A 12,755-nucleotide genomic window follows, 5' to 3' on the forward strand; every position below is an offset into this window, starting at 1 on the left:
AACCTCTCTTGCCCAGTCTCTTCACAACGACTGCAGATGTGTGAGTCTTTTGGAAGAATAGTGCAGGCTAGTGGGAAAGTTATGATTGTTAATTACTATAACATAGGTTTGTTTAGTGCTTTTTCAAATCCTGTTTCATTCGAGCTGCACATCAACTTTGTGAAATCGTCAGGATAACCCACATTTTACAGGCGAGGAGACTGAGGCTCCAGGAGATGGAGAAATTTGCCTATCCCCGTAGAGTCTGAGAAGATGCTGGCATCCAGCTTCCCTTGCCCTGGGACCACTTCCCTAGCCCTATGACCTGGGTTGGACCAGCTTTCTACTCCATTATCTCTCATCTCTTCTATGCACTCTCTGGAATAGTTTCATGTGTTGAGTGGAGGCTTTTTCAGAGCTCTGAGGCAGGGGCTGTCTGTACAATCCCCTGAGGTCAGAGGCATTAATGAGTTAGGGCAGTGCTGCAAGACCATCCCATGGCAGAGAAGTAATGGATTCTCTGCGTGTCTCCTCAGCTTACATTTTCTTTGATTTCATCTGAACATCTAGTTCACAGTTGGAGGTAGGAGCCTTGCCTGCCTTGTCTGGTGCCTAGCACAGTACCTGGTACATAATAGGCACTCAGCAAGTGCTTTGTGAATGAACGAATGACTGAATCTAGATAGTCCCCTCCAGAGGGTTTAGAAATGTTGCCAACTAAGAAAACCAGGGTCAACAGAACCTTCCACTTTGGAAGGGTGGTGCTGGGTGGTGCGGGAGGGATAAGAGAGTGTCTGATGGAACTGTATAAATTCCTAAAGGCTGATCTTAAAATTGCTAAATCTGAATACATTAAAGTAAGGAACTGAACGACAAACTTGAAAAAGGATCATTTTAGGTCAAATAAATGGGTAAGTCACACGTAATCATAAACTGTTGTAAGAATTAAAATACCTGTAAGGGAGAATTGCTTGAACCTGGGAGGTGGAGGTTGCAGTGAGCTGAGATCTTGCCACTGCACTCCAGTCTGGGCAAGAGAGTAAGACTCTGTCTCAAATAAATAAATAAATAAATAAATAAATAAATAAATAAATAAAATCCCTGTAAGGACCTTACAACACTGCCTGGCATGTAGGTTCTCAGTACATGTTAATAGACATTATTATTTTTGAGATTGTTATTTGAAGAAGAGGGGGAGGATATTGAGTAGTCTGAAAAATATACAAATGTTCAAAAAAGGTATTAAAGTGATGCTGTCCAATGTGGTAGCCAATAGCCATATGTAGTTATTCAGCACTTAAAATATGGGTAGTCCAAATTGAGATGTGCTATAAGTGTAAAATGCACACCAGATTTCAAAGACTTAATACAAAATACGAAAGTAAAGTATCTAAATAATTTATTGATTATTTTCATATCAATTTACATATCAATTATTTACATATTGATATTATTTACATATCGATTACATATTCAATGTAGTATTTTTGATATGATAGGTTAAATAAAATATATCATTATAATTTAATTTTACCTGTGTCTTTTTACTTTTTTAATGTGGCTACTAGAATGCTTTAAAGTACACATGTGGATTGCATTATATTTTGGGGAACAGTGCCATGTTCTGTGATTTCATGGATGATGGCTTTGTATCAAGTGTAAAGGGAAATCAGAGATGAACCATTTGTGGTAAGTCATTATAGGGATCTGCAAACCACTTCCACATGTGCTTGAGTGGGGCTGGCTTAGTCTTGGTGTGTGAGTGTGAAAATTGCTGTCCTCTTATAGAGGTAACAAAGTCACACTTGAGTGTGTGTGCTAAGGGAAGCCAGCTAAAGGAAGAGGGGATTCGAGGTGATGGAGCCAGAGCTAGTCTGAGATACTTTGTGTCCCTTAGATCGAGGTCAAGCATCCTCTTGAGCATTTGGTGAAAACTGTGGCCATTCCCCCTGGAAAACAGATATGTATGCATACATAGCACCTGGCATATCCTTTACATATGTGTCACATATATTTGCATATGATTTCAGCTACAGTCATCAGGGATCCTGCTGCTCTAGAGATGGATTGACTTATGCTTTCATTGATCTATTTCAGTGATGTTTACCTTAGGAGGTTGTAGAGAATCCGTCAGTCTCATTTGCCTCTTCTTTCCCCCTTATTCCTCTTCTCACAAGAGGCAAGAGCGTTCAGAGGAAACAAGCAGAGAGTAAAAGCCACATAAAGGTAATGCACACACTTCAGTAACACCCACTGGAGCTTGCTGAGTAGTGCCAAGAGTGGCCACAGAGGGGCATAGTGGGGTGGGCCTTGTTCCCAAGTCTCTCTTTGGAGTGCCTTTCCTGATGGTGAGTCCCTAGGCTCCCAGGCAAAGCCCTGGATCTCATGTAGAGCCTCATTCCTCATGGTGCCACCTAGCACCTATTGCCAGAGCTGGGAAGCAGACCCTTTCCTCCATGACAAGGATGGCCATGAGAGTCTCCTCCCTCAGCCTCTCTTTCTCATGTCACTCCTGTCTCCCCCACCCTCTGCTCTCTTCCCAGCTCCATACTCAGAGTGCTCCCTTTGGACTGTGTCCCAAGGGCCTGATGCTTACACAGGCTCCAAGCTCCATCATGAGGTCCAGGAACAGCAAGGACCACACCATGAACTCTGGCGGATCCTGCCTGAGTACCAGCACGGTGGCCATCCCCGCCATCAATGACAGCAGTGCAGCCATGAGTGCCTGCAGCACCATCAGCGCCCGGGTAAGGATACAGCCAGGGCAGGCAGAGCAGGGTGTAGCAGGGCCAGGGCAGGGCATGGGGGGCAGGGCACTGGGGTGGGAATCTGAGAGGCCCTGACTCTTCCCTATGCATCTTAGCACTAGACCCTGTCTAGACTTCCCTTGTCACCTTTTTTCCACTCAGGAAAGAAAACACTACATTGGCCATCGAATACACTCAGTAAATATTGAAACTGAGAATGTAAGCTCCAAGAGAAAAGGGATTTGTCAGTCCTGTTCACCACTTTAGTACCAGGCACGCTGGAGTGCTGGGAGCAGTGAGTGCCCGAGAGGCCGTGGGATAGGAGAGTGCCAGAGAGGAATGAGCCAGAGGCTGGTTGTATAGCCAGGATTTCTCTTTCCTCAGAAAGTTCTTCTGGTCTTGACCCCTAGGACTTTGTGTTTGACCAATAATGTGTGGATGCTGTTTACTTTTTGCAGCTCTTTGTAGTGCTCTCTATGTGATGATGCAGCTGTCCAGGGGTGTGACTATGGGTATGGCTTTGTGTATGATACAGTGTGTGTCTGTGTTGTGTGGTATACAGTGCCTAGCTCCTTAGATGTGCTGCCCTTGCCTCCCTGTGAACGGAGGGTCGTGTTTTAGAAAACATCTCTGTCCTCTGTGCCATACTGGGCCTGTTTGCCCTTGCATTCACTCACTGCCCTTCCCTGCTCTGCTTTGAGCTAGTAGGAGATTGGAAGGTGGGAGGAAGGGAGAAGCCAGGGCATTTCTCTTCCTCTCTCTGCTGTTCACGGTGTCTCTGTCAGCAGCTGCATTTCCCCTGTGGCTCCAGTTCCCACCAGACAGGCCTCAAGGCTGTATTGACCCCACCACTTCTAACCTAGGTGTGGTGGCAGCTTCTTGATGTTGCCAACTCCCAGGTTCCTTCACTACCCATGGTTATGCAGTAAATTCCCTGGTTTTTGTTGTTGTTGTTTGTTTGTTTCTTTTTTCGAGACAGTGTCTTGCACTGTCACCTGGGCTGGAGTGCGATGGCGCAATCTCGGCTCACTGCAACTTCTTCTTCCTAGGTTTAAGCAGTTCTGCTGCCTCAGCCTCCCGAGTAGCTGGGATTACAGGTTCCTGCCACCATGCCCGTCTAATTTTTTGTATTTTCAGTAGAGACAGGGGTTTCACTATGTTGGCCAGGCTGGTGTTGAACTCCTGACCTTGTGATCCGCCCACCTCGGCCTCCCAAAGTGCTGGGATTATAGGCGTGAGCCATTGCGTCTGGCCACAGTAAATTCCCTGTTTTAAACATTCAGAGTGGCTTTTGTTTTCCTGCCTGGACACTGGCTGATGCACCAACTGATATTTATAGCAAATTACCTCCCATAATCCATGTCACCTTTCTTCCATAGGTGACTCAGGAAAGAAAATAGTATGTTGGCCATCAGACACACTCAGTAAATATTGAAACTGAGAATGTAAGCTCCAAGAGAAAAGGGATTTGTTGGTCCTGTTCATCATTGTAGTCCCACACCTAGCACAGTGTCTGGTGCATTATAGGTACTCAAAAAATATCTGTTGAATGGATGACTATATCATTATATTATGCAACAATATAAAAGCAATACTTGGTCAAAGATTTAAAAAATTCTTGCTGGGCATGGTGGCTCATGCCTGTAATCCCAGCACTTTGGGAGGCCAAGGTGGGTAGATCACCTGAGGTCAGGAGTTCAAGACCAGTCTGACCAACATGGTGAAACCCTGTCTCTACAAAAATAGAAAAATCAGCCGGGCATGATGGCAGGTGCCTGTAAACCCAGCTACTTGGGAAGCTAAGGTGAGAAAATCACTTGAAACTGGGAGGCAGAGGTTGCAGTGAGCTGAGATTGTGCCATTATACTCCAGCCTGGGTGACAGAGCGAGACTCTTACAAAACAAAACAAAACAAAAAAAATATATATATATACACACACACACACACATACATATATAGTATAAAATATATATATACACACATATATAGCATAAAATATATATACACACACACACACACACACACACACATATATAATGCCAATGAGTTGAGTGCTCATGGCAATGACCGTGGTAGGAAAAGGCAACCAGTTCATCCTCCCTCCACCTTACCACCCAAGGGAGGGTTTCCATGCCCCCTCCTTCTTTATCTAGAAAGGGGTGATGGATAAGCCTATGGAAAGATTTTCCATTACAGATGGAAATTCTGCACATGGCAGTGCTAGCATCAATCACCAGGAGCAGCCCTTAGAGTGGCCCCAGAAGTCAGGGGATGGGTGAGGTGAACAGCAGACAAATGGACTCCTCCTCTGCCCCACCAGCCAATTGAGGAATGGGAGAGGGAATGGTGCAGAGGGAACTGTGGTCTGGAAAAGGGCCTGGGAGAGACTGCTCTAGCTAGGAGAGGCATCTGTAGCAAGGGGCAGGACTGGGAGGAAGAAGAGGGGAGGAGGTACCTGATGGGGTGGTATCTGAGGGCGCACTGAAGAACAGAACAGAAGCCTGCATTTGTGTGCTTGCACGGAGTGGCTGATGGGGCTGCCCAGGGAAAGCTTCAGGGGCAGGGGCTCTAGTTGCAAAACAGTTCCAGTCTTGGAAGAGGTGATATCTGACTTCAGGGCCTACCTGCCTCTCACTATCTGTCTCCAGACCATCCCCCAGGGGTGAGGGGTGGTGTCAATCATTGTTTTTCTGTCTTGTCCTTTATTTTCTTGGTGGTGGAGGAGGAAGACCTTCACCTTTTCTCTGGATCTTGGCATCCTACCCTGCTGATACATCCTTTCTGCTCCCCCTTCTCCCTGCCACCCGAACAGCCTACAAGCTCCATGGACACTCAGATGCACTCCCCAAAGAAGCAGGAGAGAGTGAAGAAGAGGGTCATCTGGGGCATTGAGGTGGCCGAGGAGCTGCACTGGAAAGGCTGGGAGCTAGGAAAGGAGACCACAAGGAGTCTGGTTCTGAAAAATCGATCCTTGAAACTCCAGAAGATGAAATACAGGTACCAGTATAAAGGATCAAGGACCCAGTGCCAGAGCATTGAGCCCTTAAAGCAGGCTCTCTTCAAAACAAAACAAAACAAACAAAAAACCTTCAACATGCCATATAAAAGCCAGTGAGTGTTTAAAACACGTGCAGTATGAATAATTGTTCAACTATAGTCCATTGTTTTTCATTGTGGTATAGTGTCCCAATGTGTGCCTGTACCATAATGCATTCATCCAGAATGAAGCAGGTTTGGACTGTTTCTAGTTTGGGACTGTTACCAACATTTGTGTATATGTGTCCAGTTACATAAGTACAAGAGTTTTTCTGGGGAATACCAGGTACTATGAAGGCTCACGTGATTTTGGGGTCTTATGAAAGTGGTTTTTTGTTTGCTTGTTTGTTTTTCTGCGTAGTTGTTAAATTAGTGTCCTTGCGGGATGGAGCCATCTATTCCGCCACCTTGCTCCACGTTCTGTCTTTTCTGGGGAATAGACGCAGGAGTAGAATTGCTGAGGCTTAGGCCATGTACCTGTTCACTTTCTGTAAATTAAACCAAATTATTTCCCAAAGTGCACAGATTTCTTTAGACGCCCACCAGCAGCGTTAGTTCCCATTCCTCCACATCCTTACCAATAACTGCTATTGTCAGAATTTAAAATTTTTGCCAGTAATGGTAACTTGTGGTTTTAATGTGCATTTCCCTGATTACTGATGAATGGGGATGAGTGTCTTTTTGTAGGTTATTGACCCTTTGTGTTTCTTCACGTGTGAAATTTATGATCAAGTCTGTGGCCATTTTTCTATCACATTATCTTTTCTTTCTTCTTTTTGGTATAAGTTCTTATCCCAATTAAACACCCTTTGCCAGTTATGCATTGTGGATATCTTCTCTCATCTTATGATTTGTCTTTACTGTCTTTATTGTGTCTTTTGAAGAATGAAAGTTCTGAATTTTATTTTATTTTTATTTTTTATTTTTTTTGAGACGGAGTCTTGCTCTGTCGCCTGGGCTGGAGTGCAGTGGCCGGATCTCGGCTCACTGCAAGCTCCGCCTCCCAGGTTTACGCCATTCTCCTGCCTCAGCCTCCCGTGTAGTTGGGACTACAGGCGCCCGCCACCTCGCCCGGCTAGTTTTTTGTATTTTTTAGTGAAGACGGGGTTTCACCATGTTAGCCAGGATGGTCTCGATCTCCTGACCTCGTGATCCGCCCGTCTCGGCCTCCCAAAGTGCTGGGATTACAGGCTTGAGCCACCGCGCCCGGCCAAAAGTTCTGAATTTTAAAGGTATCAACTTTATCAGTCTTTTTCTTTTATGATTAGTGCTTTTTTATGCTTTTCCTAAGAAGTCCTTTTCTACCCCGAGGTCATTAAGATATTTTCCTCTAGTATCTTCTAAAGACTTTATATTTTTGCCTTTTAATATTTGTCTTTTATCTATATGGAATTGATTTTTATGAATAGTAAATTTTGATATCTGGTAGTATAAGTCCTCCTACTTAATTCTTCTTCTTCTTCTTCTTTTTTTTTTTTTTTTTTTTTTTTTGAGACGGAGTCTCGCTCTGTTGCCCAGGCAGGAGTGCAGTGGTGCGATCTCGGCTCACTGCAAGCTCCATCTCCAGGGTTCATGCTATTCTCCTGCCTCAGCCTCCCAAGTAGCTGGGACTACAGGTGCCCACCACCCACGCCCAGCTAATTTTTTGCATTTTTAGTAGAGATGGGGTTTCACCGTGTTCGCCAGGATGGTCTCGATCTCCTGACCTCGTGATCCACCTTCCATCTGCCTCGGCCTCCCAAAGTGCTGGGATTACAGGCGTGAGCCACCGCGTCCGGCCTTATTTCTTCTTCAAGATTGTCTTAGCTATTCTTGGCCCTTCCTTTGATCTTTTATATAAATATTCAAATCAGCTTATCATACATGCACATAAAACACTTCTTGAGATTTTGATTGGGATTTAATTGGACCTATAGATGAATATGGGGAGAAATGATATCATTACAATATTGAGTCTTTTAATCCATGAACACGGGCTATCTCTATATTCATTAGGTTATTTTTCATGTCTCTCAATAAAGTGTAAAGTTTTCTCCATAGACATTTAGCACATCTTTAGTTAGATTTATTCATAAGTATTTTATATTTTTGCTGTTGTTATATATGACATATTTTTTAGTTGTTTTATTTCTGTCTGTTGCTAGTTTTTAAAATGTCATTTTTATATAGGTATTGTGTTCAGTGTCTTGGCAAATCCTCTTATTAATTCTAATAATTTATTTGTTAGTATTCTTGTTTTTTCATGCACACATTTGTATTTTAAATGGAAAATGACATTTTTTTTTCTTTCTAGTCCTTACACCTTTTGTCTTTCCTTATTGCATTGTTAAATAGAATAGTGTTGAACAGAAGTGGTTATAGAGGCATCTTTGTTTTGTTTATCATCTCAGAGTAAAGGACTGCAATGTTTCACCATTAAGCTGTCTGGTAGGATTGATTTCCTATAGGATTTCTGTAAAAGTGTATACCTTGTCAGATTATGGGAATATTCTTCTATTCCTGCTTTGCTGAGAGGTTTTCTCATAAACACACATTAAAGTTTATCTAATTTCTTCTTTCTTTTTTTCTTTTCTTCCTCTCTCTCTTTCTTTCTTGTTTCTTTGAGACAGGGTCTCACTCTGTTGCCCAGGCTGGAGTATAGTGCATTAACATGGCTCACTGTAGCCATGACCTTCTGGGCTCAAGCAATCCTTCTACCTCAGCCTCTCAGGTAGCTCGGACTGTAGGCATGCACCACCATGCCTGGCTAATTAAAAAAAAATTTTTTTTTGCTATAAACAGTATCTTGCCATGTTGCCCAGAGTGGTCTCGAACACCTGGGCTCAAATGATACTCCCACCTTAGCCTCTCACAGTGCTGGGATTCCAGATGTGAGGCACTGTGCCTGGCCTGTGGAAAGGTTTTTGACCACCCATTCCATTTTTTGGTGTTTTTAGGCAGAGCAGCCATAATATTTATTGTACAATTACTTGGTCAGTTTTGATAAATTATATTTTTATAGCAATTGTTTTTTTCATCTAAATTTAAACATTTGTTGGTGTAAAGTTGCTGACAATGTCATCGTCTTATTAATGTTTTGAAAGTCTGCAGCAGCTGTGGTTCTGACCCACTGTGGGATGCTACAGCTCTGCTGAGGTCTCTGGAAAGGCATCCCCAGTCCCACCCTCCTCAGCTTTGGTTCCCCTGCCTCAGTGCTTAGGGACTCTTTAAAATCTGGGCAACCCTTCCCTGTCCCTGTCCCTTTCAGGCCTCCATGCTCATCAGAGGTACAAACACTACTCCCTTTTTGTTCAGAGTGAAGATCTCTGAGAATAGGAGGGGGAGGAGGAGAACGGGTCCTCTTGTAACCAAATCCCTGAGTTTCTACCTCCACGTGCTCATCTCTTGATCTCTTTCTCTGTGGTCCCAAGGACTCAAGCTCCCTTGGCTGCAGGGCTTCCCTCATTTCCTGCCTCTTCCAGTTGTTCTGAGCCCTGATCTGAGGTGCTCACCTCCCCGCTCTCTCCTGCAGGCCCCCCAAGACCAAGTTCTTCTTCACAGTCATCCCTCAGCCCATCTTCCTGAGCCCAGGCATAACCCTCACGCTCCCCATCGTCTTCCGGCCTCTGGAGGCGGTAAGGTCTGCCATAGTGAGTGAGGGCAGGGAGGCACCTGGGAACAGTGACCTCAGAACAGAAAGCAGGACAGAGCACCCAGGAGCACCCCCCCCCCCCCCGCCCCGCCACACACACACACACACACACACATGCTGCCCACTCCAGCAGCAATCCAGCTTGGGAGGCCCTGTCAAGGGCTTGGCCCCTCATCTCATTAGACAGAGGGCATTCCCCAGGGGATGCTGGGGGTAGAGGCTGCAATATTATATTGACCATCAGAAAGCCCTACAGTCCGTGGCTGGGGATGGTGACTCACTTCTGTAATCCCAGCACTTTGGGAGGCTGAGGCAGGCAGGTCACTTGAGGCCAGGAGTTTGAGACTGGCCTGGCCAACATGGCGAAACCCCATCTCTACTAAAAAATACAAAAGTTAGCTGGGTGTGGTGGCGCATGCCTGTAGTCCCAGCTACTTGGTAGGCTGAGGCAGGAGAATCACCTGAACCAGGAGGTGGCTGTTGCAGTGAGCTGAGATCTCACCATTGCACTCCAGCCTGGGTGACAGAGCGAGACCCCCCCGACCAAAAAAAAAAGAAACCCCTTCTACATTCTTTGGCCTCTTCCTGCCACCCCCCACCCACAATTCCTCAAAATACTTTTTCTACAAAAGAGACTCTAATCTTTGAGACCAAGACAACATAGGTGCCCAGCTCCCCTTAGAGTCTGACGTGGGGACCACGGCCCAGCCCTCCCCTCAGTGGTTGTGTTGGGGATGGCTGAGGGTGGGCTGGATGTGCAGTCCCTGAGTGCCACTGATGGGTGACTGCCTCTGCCCCGCCTCACACTACAGAAGGAGTACGTGGACCAGCTGTGGTTTGAGAAAGCGGAGGGGATGTTCTGTGTGGGCCTGCGGGCCACCCTGCCCTGCCACAGACTGATCTGCCCGCCATCCCTGCAGCTGCCCATGTGTGCTGTGGGGGACACGACCGAGGCCTGGTTCTGCCTGGATAACTGTGGGGTGAGTAAGAGGCTGAAGTGCAGGCGGGGAGAGCAAGAGCTGTGAGGAGGGTGTCTGGAAGCAGGAGAGACAGGCATACCCTTGTGGGGGTAGGGTAGTCTGAGGCTCTGCCCAGCATCCCTGACTTGTTACTGCAGGAGCAGGGGCCAGAAGCCCAGTGCCCTGACCTGCCCCCCATCCCCAGGGACCTGCCCACCTTCTTCACCTGGGAGTTCTCCAGCCCATTCCAGATGCTGCCAACCATGGGGCTCCTGGAGCCAGGCCAGGCCTCTCAGATCAAGGTGACCTTTCAGCCCCTTACAGCCGTCATCCACGAGGTGCAGGCCACGTGCTGGTATGGGGCGGGCAGCCGGCAGAGGAGCAGCATCCAGCTGCAGGCTGTGGGTGAGGCCCAACCTCCCACCATCCCCAGACTGGCCCCTGCTGCACCTTCTGGGGCCTCCAGGCCTCAGTGTCCCCCACCTCCCATCTGCCTTGGCCCCCACAGGGCCTCCACTGGCCTCCTGCCCTCCCCCCAGCCCCGAAGGCTTTGCCTTTGTCTTCCATGATGCTACAGACTAAATTTTCCCTGGGGCCATCTGCCTTCTTCGAGGGGCTGTTCAGCTGGGGCCACAGAGGCCCCGGTGGTCCCCCAAGACTCCCCCATCTCTGACCCAGCCAAGTGCGCCCAGCTGCTGGTGAGCATAAAGCACAAGTGCCTGGAGGACCAGGATGCCGAGGGCTTCCAGAAGCTGTTGTACTTCGGCTCTGTTGCTGTGGGCTGCACCTTCGGAGAGGCAGATCAGGCTACACAACCCGTCGGCGGTAGGCACCAGGCGGGAGGGGCGGCAGGACTCATGGCCTCCAGGACTGGAGTCTCCTAAAATCACCGCCTTACTGAATGCCACCCTTTCTTTCTACACCTTTGGCCCCAAGCCTCATATAACCCATGTCAGCTGTCAACAGGTGTGTCCTTCTCCTCAGCTGGGGGTTGGGCTGGGGTGTACCCCAGCCAGAGCCACGAGCAGCCCTAAGACTGTCCTGACCCCAGGACCACAGTTAGCTGTGATAGTACCTTGGGGAGAATTAAAAGGCAGGTCCAGCACGGGGCACATGACTCGGCTCCTTCTCTCCAGAATGTGGAGGCAGTCTGGCTAGTGAGGCACAGCCTGGATGCCAGCTGCCCCCACCCCCTTGGCTGGGCACGCCAGTACAATGCATAGACTGTCGCATCGTACACTGCTCCACTCCGCGACCTGACCCCTTGTCCTTCTACCTGGCCCTACAGGTAAATGCCCCCTTCAGGATTGAAATTTCCCCAGATGAACTGGCCGACGACCAGGCCTTCTCATGCCCCACAGCCCGTGGCGTCGTGCTCCCAGGAGAAAAGAAATGCGTGTCAGTGTTCTTCCACCCCAAGACCCTGGACACCAGGACTGTGGACTACTTCTCCATCATGCCTTCTGGCTGTGCCTCCAAGACTGTGCTCAAAGTCGTTGGTTTCTGTAGAGGTACTGATGACCCCAGCGGTCTCCCCTGGGGACAGGAGCAGCCCATGCTGAAGATTCTGAAGAGCTCCTTCCCTGCTCCTAAGAGCCAGGGCCACCTTGCCTCAGCCTGGGTGTCTGCTGCCCTCTGGTGGCCCCGTGGGGGAATCATTTGTGACTACCTGGAGATTCCAGTCCCACGGGCACCCAGTGATGCTGGAGTTCTGCTCAGGCTGCCAGGGCTCTGGGCCTCTGTAGCCTGGCCCTGAGAGTACCACCTCCCTTCAGTGGGACCTTGTCTAAGACATTCTTGGGGAAGCTGATACCCCATCTCCTGTGTCCAGGCCCTGCTGTGTCCCTGCAGCACTACTGTGTCAACTTCAGCTGGGTCAACCTTGGGGAGCGCTCCGAACAGCCCCTGTGGATTGAGAACCAGTCGGACTGCACGGCCTACTTCCAGTTTGCCATCGACTGCCTGGAGAGTGTCTTTAGCATCAGGCCTGCCTTTGGGACCCTGGTGGGCAAGGCCCGCATGACCCTGCACTGTGCCTTCCAGCCCACTCACCCCATCATCTGCTTTCGGCGTGTGGCCTGTCTCATCCACCACCAGGTGAGTCATGGGGAGGGCGTGAGGCTGAGAGAGGAGGGGCTCCCCTGGGGCCCAGTGATGGTGACAAGGCTTGGTGGGCACTCCCCTGTATTCTGGAACTTCTAGAGCTGTCTGCCTGGTCGTCTCCCACTCCTGGGTCCCAGCCCTAGCTTTTGGAGCCAGTGTGCGGCCTGGGCACAGGGGAGATCACTCTGTGCTAGTCTTGCCTGCTGCTGTGCTCATGGCCTGGGAGAGGGCGGTTTGGACCCGCGGCCCCCCACTCTCCCGCCGAGCCCTGCAGGCTTTGCCTTTTCTTTGCCTTCAAT

The 12,755-nt window shown here is 48.3% G+C and overlaps 1 protein-coding gene across 1 annotated transcript; it reads left to right on the forward strand.

Moving 5' to 3' along the window:
• The first annotated feature begins 2,567 nt into the window (after nt 1-2,567).
• Nucleotides 2,568-5,842, forward strand: LOC115893233 (cilia- and flagella-associated protein 65-like). Its single transcript, XM_030916674.1, has 2 exons — nt 2,568-2,726; nt 5,540-5,842. The coding sequence occupies exons 1-2, from the start codon at nt 2,568-2,570 to the stop codon at nt 5,840-5,842; spliced, it is 462 nt and encodes a 153-aa protein (XP_030772534.1).
• The last annotated feature ends 6,913 nt before the right edge of the window (nt 5,843-12,755 follow it).

This window comes from Rhinopithecus roxellana, chromosome 14 (genome assembly GCF_007565055.1).
Source record: "Rhinopithecus roxellana isolate Shanxi Qingling chromosome 14, ASM756505v1, whole genome shotgun sequence".
Lineage (NCBI taxonomy): Eukaryota > Metazoa > Chordata > Mammalia > Primates > Cercopithecidae > Rhinopithecus > Rhinopithecus roxellana.